General features: G+C 51.7%; 3 protein-coding genes and 1 non-coding gene across 4 annotated transcripts; 1 reads left to right on the forward strand and 3 right to left on the reverse strand.

Annotated features, from left to right (window-relative positions):
- Positions 1 to 38: 38 nt before the first annotated feature.
- crzA (putative C2H2 transcription factor Crz1) lies at positions 39 to 2,943 on the reverse strand. The gene is made up of 2 exons (XM_025641498.1): positions 1,454 to 2,943; positions 39 to 1,399 (listed from the first exon to the last, which is right to left on the reverse strand). Exons 1-2 carry the CDS (start codon positions 2,727 to 2,729, stop codon positions 393 to 395), a joined length of 2,283 nt encoding a protein of 760 aa, XP_025492234.1. The 5' UTR covers positions 2,730 to 2,943; the 3' UTR covers positions 39 to 392.
- A 1,704-nt stretch (positions 2,944 to 4,647) lies between these two features.
- BO82DRAFT_354208 (arabinogalactan endo-1,4-beta-galactosidase) lies at positions 4,648 to 6,030 on the reverse strand. Its single transcript, XM_025635150.1, has 2 exons — positions 5,513 to 6,030; positions 4,648 to 5,442 (listed from the first exon to the last, which is right to left on the reverse strand). The coding sequence occupies exons 1-2, from the start codon at positions 5,834 to 5,836 to the stop codon at positions 4,714 to 4,716; spliced, it is 1,053 nt and encodes a 350-aa protein (XP_025492235.1). The 5' UTR covers positions 5,837 to 6,030; the 3' UTR covers positions 4,648 to 4,713.
- Positions 6,031 to 7,270: 1,240 nt separating this feature from the next.
- Positions 7,271 to 11,161, reverse strand: BO82DRAFT_73071 (putative serine/threonine protein kinase). Its single transcript, XM_025641499.1, has 2 exons — positions 10,297 to 11,161; positions 7,271 to 10,209 (listed from the first exon to the last, which is right to left on the reverse strand). The coding sequence occupies exons 1-2, from the start codon at positions 11,004 to 11,006 to the stop codon at positions 7,293 to 7,295; spliced, it is 3,627 nt and encodes a 1,208-aa protein (XP_025492236.1). The 5' UTR covers positions 11,007 to 11,161; the 3' UTR covers positions 7,271 to 7,292.
- A 5,432-nt stretch (positions 11,162 to 16,593) lies between these two features.
- Positions 16,594 to 16,664, forward strand: BO82DRAFT_t168. Its single transcript has one exon. It is a non-coding gene; the product is annotated as a tRNA-His (tRNA).
- The last annotated feature ends 1,426 nt before the right edge of the window (positions 16,665 to 18,090 follow it).

Here is an 18,090-nt window from a genome sequence, read left to right on the forward strand (position 1 = left end):
TGATGTATCTCGCGCACAAATCCAACTGGTGCAGTTCCTATGGGTATGAAAAGCCAACAAAATCCTTCGTGGTCACATATAATAATAAAGAAGAGAAAGATTCAAAAGGGGAAGGAAAATGAAAGAAAGGAAGAAAGCTGAAGAAGGGTAAGAACAGGTCCCATCGGCCGTCACCAGGGATCCGTCTGCCTTAAGGAGGGTCGCCTAGCCAAGTCCCAACGCCGAATTCCTTCTATCGCAAACCGCAACCATGACAAAATTGGTCCCTGGCTATTCGGTAATAGAAACATTAGGGCCAAGCACTAAAACAAAGGAGCAAAGAACAGGGCCAAGGCGGAAGAAGGTTTCAAGAATGTCAAGCCCTGCAAATATCAGGTTTGCAGAGAAAGGACTCATGCCCTCCAATCGCTCTCTTGGTAACTGGTCTCACCCGGGTTGATCCCAAGCATATGTCCCTGGCTATTCATGTCATAGATGCCTGCGCCACCCGCATAGCCTCCGCTGATGCCAGACACTGTACTCAGTCCCGACTCGTCATCTTCAAACCCAAATTCGCCGCCGGAGCTTGCATCAAAACTGCTGCGACCCCCAATGTCGCTGGGATCATCCGCCGTAGCCGGGATCTGATCCCATTGTAAAGTCTGCAAGGCTGGGTATTGGGCCAGCAAAGCGGCGGGGAGAACGAAAGCCCCGGTGGGTTGGCCGTCCATGCCTGGAACCATCAACGGCGGAGGCATCGGCTGAAGATGCTGCTGCTGCTGATCCATAGCTGAGCGCTCTCGGTCTTGAGATTCCTCATCCAACAGGGGCTTGATGCAAATCCGACCAGCCTCCGATCGAAAATGGCGACCGAGAGCATCGGCACGTGCGAAGCGACGGCCACAGCCCCATTGACCACCTCGAGACAGCTCGCCTCGACAGACAAACTTCTTTTCCCCGGAATGGAGTCCTTCGTGTCGCTTACGATCATGCTGTCGCGCAAATGCCTTCCCACATACTGTGCAAACAAATGGTCTCTCATCCGTGTGTGTTCGCAGGTGAGACCGAAGGTTGTACGCTCTGGTGAAGCGTTTGGGACATAGATGGCATTGGAATGTTGCGGGGTGTTTTTGAACTCGCTTCGAGTCGTTGAGATTCGCACCGGGACGCTGAGGATCAGCGAGTCCCAGAATGTAATTCCGACTATCGATAGATGAGGTCGATAAGCGACGGCCTGACCGCGACGGTGACGGTTCTCGAGAACTGGGGTTGCTTTGAGGTTGGCGCCCAACCGAATCGAAGGGTGACAGCGACCGCGGTGATGACACATTGAACGGCTCCAGGCTTGCCGAGGTCGAAGAGGAGCGCGCACGCGAGGCTGGGTGAGCATAAGGATCTGATTTACTACGCATACGAGATCCTAAGGGCAAGTCAAGTTAGCAGTAAGCAAAATGGGCCGGGCGGAAACGCTTACGGATAGCAACTGGTGGGCTTAAAGAATCCAAATCTGCAGCCGGCTTCGACTGAGGTTGGTTCGAATTTTGGGACGGGGGTGCGAATTCAACATTGATGGAAGGAGGCGCCATTTGGGACGCCTGTCCCATGTCTCCAAGGCCACTGTTTCCCTGGGCTGACAGACTCTCCGTATATATGTCGGTTGGGGGAGTCGGGTACTGCGTATTCAGTGCGGGTGCAGAGATATATGGAACGTTAGGAATCATGTCCGCCCCCTGCTGCGGCATCAACTGCGGTGAAATATAGGGACTGTGTGCCGGACTCAGTGCTGGTTGCGAATGCGGTTGCTGATGCTCCGAAAGTGTGAAAGATTCTATCCCCAACGCGTTCTCGTACAAACCGGGATCGTTTTGCGGCGCAAGGAGGGGAGAAGGGTTGTTATCAAAGCCATCAAAAGATTCATGCTGCGACATGTATGGTGAAGGGGCAGCGGAAGAAACCTCTGACACCTCCGACGGAGCCCTGCGATGGCCCTGGAATGCAGAATTACCCATAACCGCCTGCCAGTCGTGATGCGAGTTGCCGGACATGTAGGCCGCAGTAGCAGGGTCCAGGGAAGTATGCCGGGAATGTTGCGGGGTATAGTAGGTTCCAGGGGTGGAAGTCGGAGGTGACATCGGGCCAGGGGAAGAGTGCTGGTGATAGTCTTGTGGCGAGACCGGAGACAACTGCGGTGACGACGAGCGATGAGTAGAGGGGATCTGGCTGATCAGGTCGGCAGGATTGACTCCGTGGTTAGCGGGTCGAGACTGCCCGTGAGGATCAAGCATCAGCGGTGAGTCGTATTCGGGGGCAGCCGTGCTGTTGGGGCTGGGGTTTTGATAGAGGGCAAAGTCAAAGTCGGCTGGGTTGGAATTCAGTAAAGTCGAGAAGTTCTCTTCTGAAGGCAGCTGGTGCTGCTGTTGCTGGTGCATGGACAAACCCGTCGACGGGTCTAGTTGATGCACTAAGTTGGGATTGAAGGACTGAGGCAACTGCAGGGTTTGAGAGAAGTTCTGCGACGCCGGAGCCAGCGTTTGCGCGGAGAGATAGGCCGCGGGGTTGTAGCCGTAAGAATCAGGTTGCGAGACGTTGGTGAAGGCAGGGAATTGAGTGGTCGTCGCGACCGAAACATCCAAGGTCAAGCCCGATGAGGGGTCATTATAAGGCTGTGGATTGTGAGCTGGACTAGGACTGCGATTGTGTCCGTTGGCGGAAGACTGCCCCGAATCGCGGAGCGTCTCTTGAGAAGCCATAATATGACGACGGGGAGATCCCAAAAATAGATCCCACGCGATGTAGGCTGTGGTGAGGAAGAAGAAAATAGATCAGGTCCGACTGGATGTCATCAGCAGAGGGATATGAACAAGGTTAAGAAGAGGCCCGGGGATGTGGGAGGAGAAGAAAGCGTGTAGGGAGTACAGTAGAGGAGAGGAGGGAAGCAGACGAGTCAGATGCGGCGGGCGGAGAAAGGAGGGGAGTTGGGCGGGCGACAAGACAATCTGGGAGATGAGATTCAATCCACAGCCAGGCACAGCAATAGTGGTAGGAAGGTGCAAGGAAGAGGTTAAGGTCAAGGGGGTGCGATTCGAGCTGTCATTCGCGTGAAGTACGAAAGGCTCCGTGGATCAGAGGGGTGGAAATGGCCGCAGCAGAGGGCAACCTGGAGGGATAAGATAATAATAATGAGGGAGACGATTCAGCCTCGTGGCGCAAGCATCAGCGGTCGGTCGGTCGGTCGGTCGGTCGGGAGAGTTTCACATTCTCGGGCAGCAGGGGACGTGCAAGAAACAATCCAACCAAACCTCCCACGTTTGATCCCTGTAGTTGCTATGGGACAGCAATCTGTAAAGGTATCGTGTTTATATAACCTGAAGGACCAGGAAAATGCAGCCTGGAGCAAGGAGCAGGAAGAGAAGAGAGATAGAGAGAGAGAGAGTGAGGTACAAAGGAAGCAGTGCGCGCGTGTGGCCAGTGCAGCAACTACAGAACAAACAGCCTGGATGCCTGACTGGGCGGCAGGCACGTGCTAAAAATCCTCAGTACTGTACTGTACCTTACAATACACAATCATCCTTAACCAACAGCGTGACGCCGGCAAGGCAGATTTCCAAGAGCAGTAATTACCCTAACCTAATATTCAATATTGAATAACTGAGTTACTTCTTACAGATCCTATTATACCTCGCGATTCGACTAGCCAAGCAAAGACCTGATATGGAAGCACTTTGCCCAATCGATGTGATCATGAATAAATAAACCCCATGGGCGAGCCGCTATTGAAAGGAAGTAACGCTGCAACCGCCATGCCCAGAGTTTGGGGGCCCAGATCCACTGCATACATAGCACAACAGACAAACAGATCATTTCAGCATCGTCTTCAACCCTGAAGAACTCAGAAAGACACTGTCCCCTCCAAATTAAACCAGGGCCTTCGTATTCCTCCTATCCAACTGTGCGACAAACAAAAGGTCCCCACCCAATCAGTGATACTCATGTCTCGTTCGCCTTGCCCATCACTTACCAGAGACGGACGGTTCCAGCAACTCCGCCTCCTTCCAGGTCTACAGCGAAGGGCTATGAGTAAAAAAGCTCAGTGGTCCGGCGTCGCGCGCAGGAATCAAACCAGTCTTACATGCTCACTGTTCCCGATCTAAGCCTTTCTAGAGTAACTTCGGGGGGTTGTACAGTAGTTACTGTCCTTATCTTGGTCAAACTCCTCCTGAACATAGTTAAAAGAAAATTAGCTTTCGGATGAGACAAAGGCCCTTTTCTAAAGGTTCGATCGATGCCCGCGCGGACCAGAACCCGGAAATTGCCGCATGTCAAAGTGGGCGGTGGACAAGCATTGGATCACGTTTGCACAGCCCCCCCTTCTCCACGCGAAAAGAGAGTGTGATAAAAATAAAGAATTCATGGGTTGAAGATGAAAAGTAAATTATCAAGGAGCAGCTCTCTTCAATCAAGGATAGAGCTTCGACTTCTTGGTAAATGAAATGTTTTATACCCAAGTCAAGGTGACCCTGGATTAGTGGATGTACATACTCCGTATCCCGGCCCTAATCTACCAGGCGTTGAGTAGTTAGCACATGCCTGTCATTGTCGCTTGGAGACTTGGTGTAAACTAGCTACTACCACTACTAGCTGATAGAGCACTCATTCCCCAAAGTGTCCACGCGTATCAACATCCTGAATTAAACTAGTATCCTACAAAGTCAAAATCTAATCTTTCGCCCCTTTTCAGAGCTCTCCGAGAGTCTCAATGCTCTCGTACACTTCGTCCGTGGTGTAATCCACCATCAGGTTATCATCGCAGCTCGAACCCAATCCAGCATTGCCGATCCAGGCTGGCTCCCAATAGTACACTCCCAGGCCATCAGTAGTGGCCTCCACTACGGCGGCCAACTTCTCGAGGAACTGTTGCTGGCCCGCGACCGAGAAGGGGATCGAGCTCAGATCTGAGGGGAATGCGTACGCCGGGTTCGGGCACGAGACCGGCCAGTTCGTCTCCACAACCACTACCGGCTTGTCGTAGGTCGACTGCAGGTTCGCCAGACTAGTCTTCAGAGATGCCAAGGTTGCTGACGCGCTGTAGAACGGGTAGTATGAAACACCAAAGTAGTCGAAATCCGTGGACAGAAGCTCGCCCGTGGCCAGGACGGTCTCATAGAAGTAGTTCTGCTGATCCCAGCTCCAGCCGTCGTCCAGATGGATCATGATCTTGGGGGTGGTCGCCAGGTTGGAATCCTTCACTCCCCAAGCACCGGAGTGCAGCAGGGCGCCGATGTTCGAATAGCTGCTCGTTTCGCCAAGAGGCCAGAGAAGACCCGCACGAATCTCATTGCCGATCGAGATGATTTCGATATCAATGTCGTTCTCCGCGAAAGTGTTGCATACTTCCAGCGTGTAGTTGTACAGCTGCCACTTCAAAGTGCCGAGGTCGGTCGTAGACCAGCCAGAAGGTGTCGTCTGTTGCCCCAAGCACGGTCAGCCTAGCCATCACTTTGACTGGATGGTTGCTATAATGCAACCGACTCACCTGGTCGCTAGGATCCGCCCATGTATCACTCAGATGCAAGTCCAAGTAAATACTCATACCAGCCGCCTTGACCCGCTTAGCCAGCTCCAGATTGTAATCCAGATCGTAGGTGCCGTCGCTGGGGTTTACCCAGACACGCTGGCGAATGGAATTTACACCAGCATCGGCGAGAATGGTCTCCAAGGCTTGGGTTTGGCCATTGAGATTCTTATAGCTATAGCCCTCATTTTCCAGCAGCAGGAGAGAAGAGATGTCTGCGCCGCGATAGGTGAGCGCGGCGTGGGTAAGAAGGGGCAGCGCCGCCAGCAGCAGAGAAGAGAACATGACGATTGAGCTGAGAGGAAGCTTTAGTCTGGCAGAGTACTTTCAGACAAGGACATGTGGAAGAAGGGGCCCCATGCGCCTTTTTATGGGCGTCAAGAGGACCAGAAGAGTGGGATGGATGGAAAGATGGCAGCAGTCATGCGTGCCCTGCTCCATTGCCGACAGTCAGTCTGTGGACGGAGCATAAACCGTGCAGAACCAAGTCTGCACACCTTAGCGTGCACCAAGCTCGACAGGTTTCTCCACGATTTAATTTATCCTAACCGAAACATGACGCTGGGGTACAGTAGCCAGCGCTGCCAGACTCAAAAGGGATTCGAGGAAAGTCTGAGCGGCAGAGTCATTGGTGGAGGAATAGAATTGAGTGGCAGGTGGGGAATGACCGGTGGCACGCCGGTGGCCTCATTTCTGGCTTTGGCGGTAGCAGAACAATTAAAAGAAGACGTAAGAGAAAGAAAAAGAACCCATCCTCGCTTAAGGAGGAGGGTTGCGTGACAGAACTGGCAGTTGTCAGCTGCCAATTGAGAGGAATGAGAGGCATGAGCAGCCGAGCAATGGAGCAGTTCAACAGCTCGGTCTCGGCCTGGATTACTTCCTTCGTCCTGTAGACGGCAGAATAACCGATCTACCGCTCTTGGCTTGTTTCACCCTCCGTTTCACTTGCGGCACGCCAGGAGGGGCAGGGAGTGTCTATGGGTGTGGATTCCAAACGAAATGTATGAGAGACAGAGAGAGAGAGAGAGAGAAAGACGGAGAAGACTCTCGCGCAACATTGTATATTAGGTAGATCGACTCGCACCTGGTCATCAACATCGTCATGTAAATCTGTCATCTCAACACATCGCGTCTTGCGCGTCATAAGTCACTTGGAACTCCAACTCGGAAGTACAAGGACAGAAGATCATGATAGGAAAACATCAAAAAACAATCAGGTGCAATGTTTATATCCTGATCCCACCTCCCAGAAATCAAGCATTAGATACAGGAATTTCCCAGACCCCAGACCCAATGCAGCACGCAAACCGGAGATATACCTATAGAGGCAAATGAAGCCGAGACGAGCGGAGCAATCCCTCCGCATGTCGCCTAGCACGAAGCTGAATATGAAACCCAGACCAAGTATAATCATGCCGCCCATGCAAATATATGTACAAGCAATGTAGTCGTAGTCCAACAGACACGCAATCCCAGAAGAAGAGCTTCCCGTGAGCCCGGGAAGAGATGCAATATGCCTGGAAAAGGCAAAGAAAAAGAGACGAGGAGGGAAAGAGGCTCATCCGAGGGGAAAAGAAAGCAATAGAAATGATATACATGCAGAATATGCAATTCAGGTCGACTAGAAGCGGCGAGAAGATGTATGAGATGGCGACATCAGAAGCAGTAAACAGACAGGGGTCAAGACCTCGGTGCTAGGTACTTAAGAATGGCGCCATATAGATTTGCACCTGCACGGGGACTAGGACTTCGAAAGACCCGGCCGGATAAGCTTCTGTGGAGTGGTCCTCTTCTTGCCAATCACAAGACCTTCGTCTTCTGAGTCCCCTTCAGACTCTTCCTCATCATCGCAATAATACCTGGATTCATCATCCTCGGTCGAGCGTGAGAGGTTAAGAGGCGGGGCTTTCACGGTGTCGTCGGTACGGAGAATTGAGGGTATTTTAGCTGTAGAATCACAATCCCTGTCTCGGATACCGCCCTCTCCGGAGATTGAAGATGCCCCTGACACCACGGACGGGATGCTCGCATGAGAGGTTCGCTGGGACATTCCGCTAGTATAATCGTCCACCGAGGACGAAGAGATAGTAGCAGCCGAAGGCGGTGAGGTTGTTAAGCAGGACTCGCCGGAGATGAAGTGTTCAACAGAGGGGCCGGTAGCCTGCGAGTAAACATCATACGGTGGAATGAAATTATCGTGGTCTGGTCCATATGAGCCACGGGCCGGCGCATGGTCCATGTCGAATGTCGACTCCATCCCGCTCCGTCTCTTTCGTAGCAAGGCTTCTCGAGTGAGATGGAAGGGTTCGGCGTGTTTACCTGGAAGCTGATGAGAGCGGTTGCGACGGTGACCCGGAGATGAGGACAGTGAATGGTCATGAGGGATCGAAAGTAGATCCTCATTAGAGCGCAGGGCAGGATGTTGCATGTGGCCAAGCGCAGAAGTCACACTAATAGCCAAACTAGGCTCAGAGTGGCGGTCACTTTCCAAAGATGCTGTCTCGCCGGAAAGGGACCGATCAGAGCGCCAATCCTGAGGCTGAAGTCCACGTGCTAGCCGACGGCTTGCGCCGCCGAAAAGTCCACTTAAGTTCGTGGTACCCGAATGTTCTACGCGGACAGGCGTGCCCGTCCGTTGTGGTATAGGTGAGTTCCTGGAATCGTGTGGCTTCACAGTTTTTGCAGACTCGGCTGTGGACAAGGTCGAGGTCGCGCGCTCCGGGGGGTCGGGACGCACAATCCGTTCATGTGAGGGGTTGGATCCGGATTGAACGAAGTAAGAGGTCTGCTCGTCCCGCCCAACGGGACTTGCGGTGACACTCCGTGAGAGGGGGTGTTCCCCATCTCGAAGATGGCGAATTGAACGCGAGAAATCTTCATCGCCCCTAAGACTGAGGCGGCGCCCCTCCCAAAGAGACTTGGCAGAGCCAGAGTCAGCGGAGTTGTTGCTGGGAGTGCGCTTGCGACTATCCTTCTCTTTGGATCGCCCAGTCAGGAAATTCGACCATTTCGCAACATTGGAACGCACCCTCTGGAAAAGAGGTACTTTGCTGACAGCCGTGGTGACTTCCTCGTTAGATACTTCAATTTTCTTGCCCTTGCTCTGATATCCCGGGTCGGTCTCTTCTACCCAAGCTCGAGGGTTGGGAAGGCCGTAGAGAATCCAAGGGTGGTGCTTGATCTCCTTCACAGTGATCCGTTTGACTGGATCCTTGGTCAACAGCCTTTTCAGAAGATCATAAAGCTCATCGTCAATGTCTTCGTACACCAATTCATGCTCCATGCGCTTGCTGTAGTCGTCGAAGCGCGGCCACTGGCTGGCGACATCAGGATTATCTTCAACTGGCTTCAAGCGCTTCCGAGGTATGAACACCTCTTTCTTCACAATAGTCTGGAACATGCTATACTCGTCATCTGAGACAAAAGGTAGACGTCCAAAGATCATGCCGTAGAGGGTGACACCAAGGGACCAGACATCGATAGCACCAGTGATTCGGGGAGCGCTGCCGAGACTGTCGACAAAATCCTCGCCTGTGTAGCACAATTCCGGTGCATAAAAGGCGGGTGTCCCAACGGTTTTGGACAACTCCCGGGCGTCGTCTAGTTCAGTTGCGTCTGTCTCCTCAATATGTTCCTCATCCTCGTCTCTGATGGGCCGGCCAAGGTAAGATACCCCGAAGTCGGAAATTTTAACTCGGTAATTGCTGGTAACCAGCAGATTCGCTGGCTTGATATCACGGTGGATGATACCTTGAAAGTGCAAATATTCCAACCCCAAGAGCGAGTCTCGAAAAGCATTACGCGCCTCCGCAAACGTTAGACAGGGTACATAAGACATATCATCATCGTCACTCAGCCACTCGGGCTCGGAGGGAGCGTAGCCAAAGCTGCTAGATGCCGTGCTGAATCTTCTATCGAAAGAGTAATCCGCATAAGCACCATACATGCTGCCTTCCACTGCGGCCAATGCTGCTTCGGGACCCGATGCATAAGAATGGCATGGAGAAGACTGGGTTTCATCATGGTACACCAGGGATCGACTCGGAATGCGAGCCATGCCAGGCTCTTCGTCTTGCTCTTCGTCGGACTCTGCGCCATGTTCTAGACTCCAGGCTGGGATAGGAGCCTCCTGTGCAAAGGCGGCCTGCGCTTCGAGTCGTTCCCGTGCCCTTTCGCGTTGGCGACGGAGATGTCGGGCGGTTTTCACATATTGCTGGCTTTCCTCCATGAAAGAAGGGGTCTCGGGGATGCCAGCCCTTTCCCGCTCTAATCGGCGCTTATCAACATGCACGATTTCCCGCAGACCTCTCTTGCGCCAGATTATTTCACCATTCTCCACATACTCAAGAACTATGTATACTTTTTGACGATTAGGGTCGTCGATCACTTCCAGTAGACTGACAACATTTGGATGTCGAGCTTTCTTCAGAATGGCAACTTCTTTCTTGACCTTATCCTCAGGATTGCCCAGTTTTCCCAAGCGACGACGCTTCGAGTATCGCTGGACAATTTTGATGGCGACTTTTTGTCGGGTCGTGACATGGCGACCTAGTTTCACCTTTCCATGTTCTCCACGTCCGAGCTCCTCGAGAATTTCATATTGATTAATCAGCTTGTTGCCAGTGATCAAATCGCGGTCTACCTCGGCTGTATGGGTCCTGTCCGACTGGTCAGTCGCGGGCTCTTCAGCAAGACAAGATAATGCCCCAATTAACAACTTGCATGAAAAGAGGGCCAGGACTTACTCTTTGGGTGGCTGGAGATGGGTCGGATGAAGATATGGGCTACTTATCCGACCCTCGTCATCCGAGGCGATTGGAGGAGTTGAGCGAGGGCTGCGCACAGAGAAAAGTCCGGGGCTGGAGATGGGCGTGTTGCCCGCCGTGCGCGCCACACGTGTAGGAGGGAATCGAGAGGCCGCCTCGATCCGAGACGGATATGAACTGCGGGTGCGTAGAAAGGGAGGTTGATATGTGGGATGAACCTGGGATTGAAGCACGGCGTATGACTGGTCAGGATAGACAGGATACTCGCCCGGTGGCATCTCCGACTGGCCCAGGTGCACCATTTTTCGGGCGATGGGGTTTCGCCCGATGCCGCCGTGATCCGACCGAGCATCGACCACTACGTCCTCATTGAGTGCCTGTAACGAGCTGGAAGACGTCCGCGTGGACGGGGATCTCGAGGTACTGGAGGAATGATAGAGGTGAGGGAATGGATGTCGCAGAGAAGGCTGACCTTCTGGGATATCTCCAGACAAGGGAAGTTTGGCACTCGGAGGTCTAGTGATGGCTTGTCGGACATCAACTTCCGTTGACGTTGGCGAGGAGCTCAGAGCCTCATTCGATTTGTCGGAAACCCGTCGAAGGGGGTTGTCTGATGCCTGCCCATTTCGAGCGACCAAATTCACCAGTTCCTCTGACCCTGCGATCGAAGGGGGCCGGTCCATTTTCATATTTCAATAGTAGTAGTCTTTGTCGGAGTTCAGTTGTGCATTCTTTTTTGCTTTCCGTTGGCAGTGTATTTATCCTCTTGCCCACGTGAACGAGGGATCGTTTTTTGTGCCCTGGTCTGGCCTTCTCACGGGAACTATTATTCAAAGAGAGCTGGCGTGAAGCTCTAATGGTACGCCCGAGTGGATCGGCATCACTTGTGTAGCGCGGTGCGGCGGAGAGCGATGGCAGCCATATGATTCGAGCCGAGAAGGGCACCGAAGAACCGTGTACCTGACAACGGCGAGGACTGAACCGAAGAATCGTTATGTGATGGAACTGCTGCAGCACCAGGATGCAGCCGATGAATGCGCCCGAAGAAGGATGTGCGAAAATGCAGCCAAAGACCAATATGTCTGCAGCGCCGGGTTGATGGCGAACCTTCGCGTATGGCAGTTGTCGAGGCAAGGAGTGTTCAAGTATAGCAACCGGGACGGCAACCGAGAACCGATAACAATTGGGTATATAATAAGGTATAGAAGACTTCCAGTATGGACTGGTCAGACCGGGAGAGGGTATTATACTGAGTGGGAGGAATTAAAATTAAAAGTGGCTTCCAAAGGAGGGGTAGTTCTGAGTATTGACCGTTGCTAATGGGCGGGCAGGAATGAGAGAAATAAATGGAAAGTAGGAAAGAGACTAAGAGAAAAAGAAAAGGAGGAAGGTAGAAAGGATAGAGGAGAGAAGAGATAGAGGAACGGGGAGGGGAAGGAAGGAGGAAGTAAGAAGAGGAGGAAAGAGGTGGTGGTGGAGATGGTGGAGGTGATGGTGGTGGGTAGAGAGAGAGGGAGAGGGAGAGGGAGAGGGAGAGGGAGAGGGAGAGAGAGAGAGTTGGGAAGATGGATGAAGGGCGGAGATTAGAAAAGAAGAGGAAGAGGAAGGATAAGAGGGAAATCGAGGTTGCGGGCGGTTCGGCGGGTAGTAAAAAGAGGTAATGGGAGAGGAAAGGTCGGGTAAGTTGGTCAGTGGTAAGTGGTAAGTGGTAAGTGGTAAGTTAGATACTCGTACAGTACCTACCCTCGTACAGTACCAAAATCGGTCGGGTGAGGAAGTATGAGTAAGTGACGGCTGTGTTTTCACAGACGGCCGAATTATCGCAGAGGGAAGATGGAGGGGCAGAGGAAGATCACAGTCCGGTCAGGCTTTTGTCAGGCGGGTATGGTTAAATTGGGGGGGTGGGAAGGGGAACTTGGAAGGGTGGAGGGGAGGGAGGGAGAGAGGGAGGGGGAGGGAATAATGGATGTGGGAATTAAGTGGGTTAGTACCGTACGTACGGAGTAGTAAGAGTGGATATTGCTAAGTGGTGGTGTTGGCGCTGCTGGTGTAGGTGGTTTAGCTACTGTATGTCTCCGTACTTGACTGACTGGCCGAAGTGCGTGGCCACCATAAAACTCGGTAGTAATAACACAAGTAGTTCAAGAGAGAGGTGAGAGAACGAGAGTAGGAAGAATAAAAAAAAATCTGACCAGGGAAGGGGGGGGCAAGCCCAGCCATAATACTACGTACGTACCATGTAGCCAAAGAGACAGACAGACATGTCCGTGGTTGGCACAGGTAAGTTACTGTTAACTAACTCAACTACGGAGTAAGTCACTGCAACTTAGTCAGGCCGTAGTCGCAATGACGGCTACTGCTGCTCCTTTGGCTCTGCTCTTGCTGCTGCTGCTGCTGCTGCATACTGTACTGTACTGACTAGCTCACCTTCTGCCAGCACCACCACCAGCAGCCACAGAGCATTTTCTTTTCATACACCAATCGAGATCTCTTCCAAAGAGACTTTACTTGAGCCCTTGGCACAAACGGATATGCCGCATGGAGATTGCTTAGAACTAGGGAAGGGAGATTCTGGGCCCCCATCTGAGATGCCTATGAACTGGAACGTACTCGATAATACCCGGTCAGTGGGGATGCATGTCCACTGGGAAGGCTAGGATCGGTTGAGAGCTAGAGCAAAAGAAAGAGGGAGAGATAGAGAAGAGGAGATGAAGAGGGTTCTGGTATGTACTGTACATTCACTCTCTCTTTCACCAATCAGAAATACTACTACTGTATGAACTACTTACAGGTACAAACGAGATAATCACGACGCAGATAATGACTCTGTCCCCATAGTATCCGCCATTATAGTAAAATGGCGGATACTAAGAAATATTGCCCCCTCTCTGTGGTAGACTCGATTTAGAATGGAATCAACCCTCAGTAGTAGTACATCCATCCTTCCATACCCCTCGACCAGACGAGACCAGACCACACCAGCTATTTCGGCCGACCATCCGGGTCTCCTTGGCATCGTGGATTGGTTGAGATCCTCCCATGGTATCCATGGGTCTCGGCGACTGGGCCCCGACCCGGGGGAAGGGGGGCGTTTTAATGATTTCTTTTTTTTTAGGGAAAAAAAAAAAAAAAAAAAAAAGACTGACATTAAAAAAGGGTAAAAGAGAAAAAGGGTTGGGAAAAAGAGTAATTAAAGCTACCAGATATATACACAATAGCCTGAAATGCGACTACAAACAAGTACTTGTATGAGGAGATCAGCCCAGCCCAGGAAATGAACTAGAACGTGCTCCTCCACTTGCTTGAGGTTAGAGTATAAAGACATCGAGTAGGTAAGTAAGTTGTGCAGAATGATGATCAAGAGATAAGATATGGAAAATGGCAGGAGAGGTGTATTCTATGAAAAAGAGAAGTAAAGATACTAGTAGTACCCTGATACCTTTCAAAAAGAAATTTGAGGAAGGAGTGGCTGCGGCTGCTGCAGCAAGTCGCAGTCAACTCAGTGCCCAGTGGCGGCGGCGTCTCTTGCCAGGTGCCAGTCGCTTAGGTTGTCTCCCCGTCTTGCTTTGCCAAGCAACCCATCCGCGGGCTCGACCATTACGTAGGGGAGAGACTATTTCTTCGGCCTAATAGCATCAACGAGTCAATCAACGAGTCAATGGCGCTATTCTTCCTTTCTCAGCTCCTTTCTTCCCCTGGTTCTCTTTCTCTTTCTACTGCAACCGTCGCCCAATTCGCTCGAGTGTACGGCTAAGCAGGGGCTCGAGTGTGGCTTCGCCGTGTCTGTTTGATCCTTTTTGAATTGTTTGGATGGTCTACCATTCAGGATACGTTAGAGGAAAACAAGCAAATTGTCGCATTGATAACTGGGGCTAGCCTTCTCCAGCGTGCGATCATTAACTAGCTCGGGCTCGAGTCAGTGGCTCTATGGTCGCATCTTATCGGGTTGGGAATCTCTACTGTAAGAATGGATGCCAGTGGCACCTGTCAGTGCGACCAGCCACCAGCTCTGGCAGACCTACAGCACTTTATCGTTCGTTCCATGGGTCATATCATGGCTGTCGCCTTCCACTCAACTCTATTCACGCCGCCCCATCGTCCTGACGATCACATAACTCAATCTTAGTGTATCCGGTCGAGCAATCTACCTGTACAGCAGGCTCACATTAAAGGTAACCGGAATATTGATCGGCTATACCAGACTTCAGCCCAGATGCTATTGGCCCAGATGGCATTCGGCCGCCGCTGTGCTTATAGCTAATGGGGGTCCAGAACCTCCTCCTGAGTGAGGAGGTCTGTGTTCGCCGCAAACCCCCAGGTTCACCAGTCGGTACTCAGGACGGATAGCATGTTCTGATCTAGATACCAGTGCCAGGTAGTTGGGCTAGTAATAATATATGGTACATCGTTACTGGCGGACTTACAGTAATATGATTGTAGTGCTGTCCGGGCACCACGGTTGGTGGATGGAGAACGAAATGATGTCTGGTATTTTTCCTCTCCCTCGCTTATCCATTCTACTCCTCCCGCATGGTCGAGTAACTACAATACCTATATACCTTCATTGAACCTAGGGCTGCCGAGGGACCTGTCGTTTCTGAGTCTATCAACTTCAAGATAGCCAATCTGATGTCAGGTTCCTCGGGGGGGCATGCATGCCGATTGATCATTTTCCTTTCAATCTTCGGTGGTAGATACAAGTACCAAGTACATAGCATATACTACTATGTGGTTCCTTCCAGTTGTTGGTTCGAATTGGTGGGAATTTAACCATCACTGGAAGCACGGCCAGCCCACCGGGTGTCACGTCTAGTGTTTCCAACTCGGGATACTGGTCCATCCTCAGAAAGTGTCAGCATTGCACTGTACCTGCGGTAGAAACCTACAGGCAGTGACCAGCCGGGCCCTCAAAGCTTTGGTTTGCTCATGCATAGCAGCCTAATTCGCTCCATAAAGGGTGGCTGCCTTAGTGGCATGGAATCCCGTCCTCCGTGCGTTAATCGATGGTATGGGATGAAACAAACACCTTGTTCCTCGTGCAAATTTCTAGCCTGCGCTAACCAACTCCCTCCCATCTATAACTCGGGGTGTTAATTGCGCGTTGCTCCGTCGCGGCCTACACCAGTCGTTCCCTCGATCCGCGAGACTCCCCACCCAACACTGGATGTATGTTTAATGCACAGGGAAGTGGACCGGGGATTTCTTTGAGCAGGCGGGGATGCATGACTCTAGCAAGTGACTGAACCTTAGTTCTGTCTCGGGTTTGTCTGTTGCCAACCTATCTAGTGCATTTGGTTGGGTCTCGGGAGACACCGCAGGCGTGCTGCATGCATGCACTGTCCTCATTCCATCCGGCTCTACAATGTCATCGAGGTCCTACATGCCGATGCTACCCCTATTGTGTATGTGCTTGAGACAGCAAGGGCCTCTCTTAATAAGATTAGATTACAGTCGGTGTTGAGTGCTGATTGACTATGTATTGCCCCTTGTGTGCGGGCTGTGGTTGTCGACTCTCGGTTCTCGGTTACGGACAGGTATGGCTAATTCATTCCTCCTTGCTTGCCTTCTGTGTGTGTGCGTTGGCCCATTTGTTACCTCCTGTCACTCAGTAAGTGCCATGCGTACATCTAATCCGATTTAGGTGTCATCTATTTGCTGTGGCGTGTGGGCCATGGTCTTCTGCCGGGGCTTAGCTCCTTTGATCCGGTTCGAGGTGGCAACCCGCTGAGGGTTGTAGACTTGCTCGAGTGCATCTGGCGTACTGGGTAAGACGTTCATTTATATGACCCACTGACGCCTCCTTCTGCTCCCGGTGATACTATGCATGTATGGACTATGCACCATTTCTATTTGCTGGGGTAGGGATTGATGCGTTTCTTGTATCTCTCTGTATCTTGAGGTGCACCTTGGCAGCTGTTGCTCGACACTTTGTTCATGGCTGAGGGGGGGGGGCTGTTGATCGCATATCCCACGTTGCGCAGGCTGTTGGTAGCCCGGAGAACTAGTCGGGTCTCCCGATTGAGATATATACTTAAGAAATGCGTCCCGGCCATCATCGATGAGCTGGAGGCGTGCCCAACTATAGCACCACAACCTGGAAACATTAGCAAAGAAGGGATCGATCTGAGATAGCGGCTCTCCGAGACATAAATATAGGTAATATAACATCGGCATGACTATAAATGCGACGGAAAGATGCTCAAAACCTCGGTGCAGCTAAGAATCGGTGTGCTATGGTACATAAAGCCAAACAGAGATGCATTTCCAACAATAACAGGTGCTGTGGTCTAGTGGTATGACGTCACGTTGTGGCCGTGCCAGCCCCGGTTCGATTCCGGGCAGCGCCACTTATTTTTGTCTTACTTTTTTTGGTTCTGACTCGGTACACCTTACTACGCATCGTTCCTGATCATCACCGTTCGTCTCTTGTATATAGGACCTAGGAGATGCAAACCCTGATACCTGATGCTCGAGTATCGACGATTAACGTATGGCATCACTCGCTTCAGCTTCACAAGGCTTTTCTCTGCACCCGTGAACCTTTCCACCACTGGATTCGCCGGCTTATTCTCAAGAAAGGGTGGTTTCCGCACTGCAACTGGAAGTAATCCACGGACTCTACAAGATAGATCCTACCAACCAGAGTTATCCCTCCCCTACTCCTACGCGACATCCTCATAGTTCCTATTTGGTGAGCGTGCATACCCACTACTGCATTTGAGCGAACCTCACTGGTTGCCAGTCCTTGGACCAAGCTTTTTAGCGCAGTCCTACCCCTCCTGAGTCCTGACTGTACTGTACGGACTGGACTGCTAGGTATGTACATAGCAGATGCTTCCCTATCCCTGAGAATGTCAAAGTTGAAAGATATTGATACCCACTACTAATTCGTTACAAACCCATTACCGATCACGGAGACCTACAGCCTGAGCATATTCCCAACCTCCTTCGAACCCACCTATCACACGCAAACCAGCCACCATCCTCGGAAGCCAAGAGGACCACGGGCCATCATCCCTGCAGATACTAATCTTGCCCCTTCCCAAGCCATCCCTTGCCCGGTGCGGTCCGCAAAGGGCGAGGACAATGCAGGCGACAGAGCTGACAGCCGGAGACAGCCCCGCGCCCAGTCAACCGTCACATCATGTCATATCACTCTGGCACAACCCAATGCGTGCTGGGCATCCACTTCAATGCCCCTGCATACTGCCGGACTGGTCTCCTGTCGCAGCTCATGGTTCCGGACCACACCCAATCATATAGAGTTCAGACACGAGTACTGCAGTCCTCGGATCCTTTTCGTTACACATGGTTGGAGCTGCGAAGGGATGTCGGGCTTGGGATCGCCAAGCAAATGCAACTCTATATCAGCCACGACTACTAGCTATTGGCGCTGGTGGTCGATCTGTCAACGTCCCTGAGCGAGCATGTACCCTCTACCTACAGCGTACATCTTACCACCTATTGGCATCGCTGCACCTTGTCATACCAGAGATTACTCGGCGCAAACCGCCAAGAGAACAATTCTGGTAGAGTCCAAGGTTTATCATCCCGCAGGCGCTAATTTCCTCTGCATTATAAAACGCTACATCTGCTGGGTCTAGAGGATGACGACATGAAGCGCAAAGGCATGAAAGATACGGCGATTCATAACCTGAACCGATAATTTCCGAGGCATTTTTGGCACGGCATGCTAAGTGTTTTCAAGATATGACTCGCGATCAACTCCAGAACAACCAGCCGGTACTGTGGGAAAGCTCCATTATTCCGCTG

The sequence above is a fragment of the Aspergillus uvarum genome, assembly GCF_003184745.1.
Source record: "Aspergillus uvarum CBS 121591 unplaced genomic scaffold BO82scaffold_25, whole genome shotgun sequence".
Taxonomy (NCBI): domain Eukaryota; kingdom Fungi; phylum Ascomycota; class Eurotiomycetes; order Eurotiales; family Aspergillaceae; genus Aspergillus; species Aspergillus uvarum.

Excerpts from the sequence above, each read along its gene's own strand:
- BO82DRAFT_73071 (XM_025641499.1), bottom strand. The coding sequence starts at position 11,006 with ATGAAAATGGACCGGCCCCCTTCGATCGCAGGGTCAGAGGAACTGGTG. Across the intron at positions 10,210-10,296 it reads CATCTCCAGCCACCCAAAGA|GACCCATACAGCCGAGGTAG; the intron begins GTAAGTCCTGGC and ends CCAGTCGGACAG.
- crzA (XM_025641498.1), bottom strand. The coding sequence starts at position 2,729 with ATGGCTTCTCAAGAGACGCTCCGCGATTCGGGGCAGTCTTCCGCCAAC. Across the intron at positions 1,400-1,453 it reads AAGCCCACCAGTTGCTATCC|GATCTCGTATGCGTAGTAAA; the intron begins GTAAGCGTTTCC and ends ACTTGCCCTTAG.
- BO82DRAFT_354208 (XM_025635150.1), bottom strand. The coding sequence starts at position 5,836 with ATGTTCTCTTCTCTGCTGCTGGCGGCGCTGCCCCTTCTTACCCACGCC. Across the intron at positions 5,443-5,512 it reads GGGCGGATCCTAGCGACCAG|ACGACACCTTCTGGCTGGTC; the intron begins GTGAGTCGGTTG and ends TTGGGGCAACAG.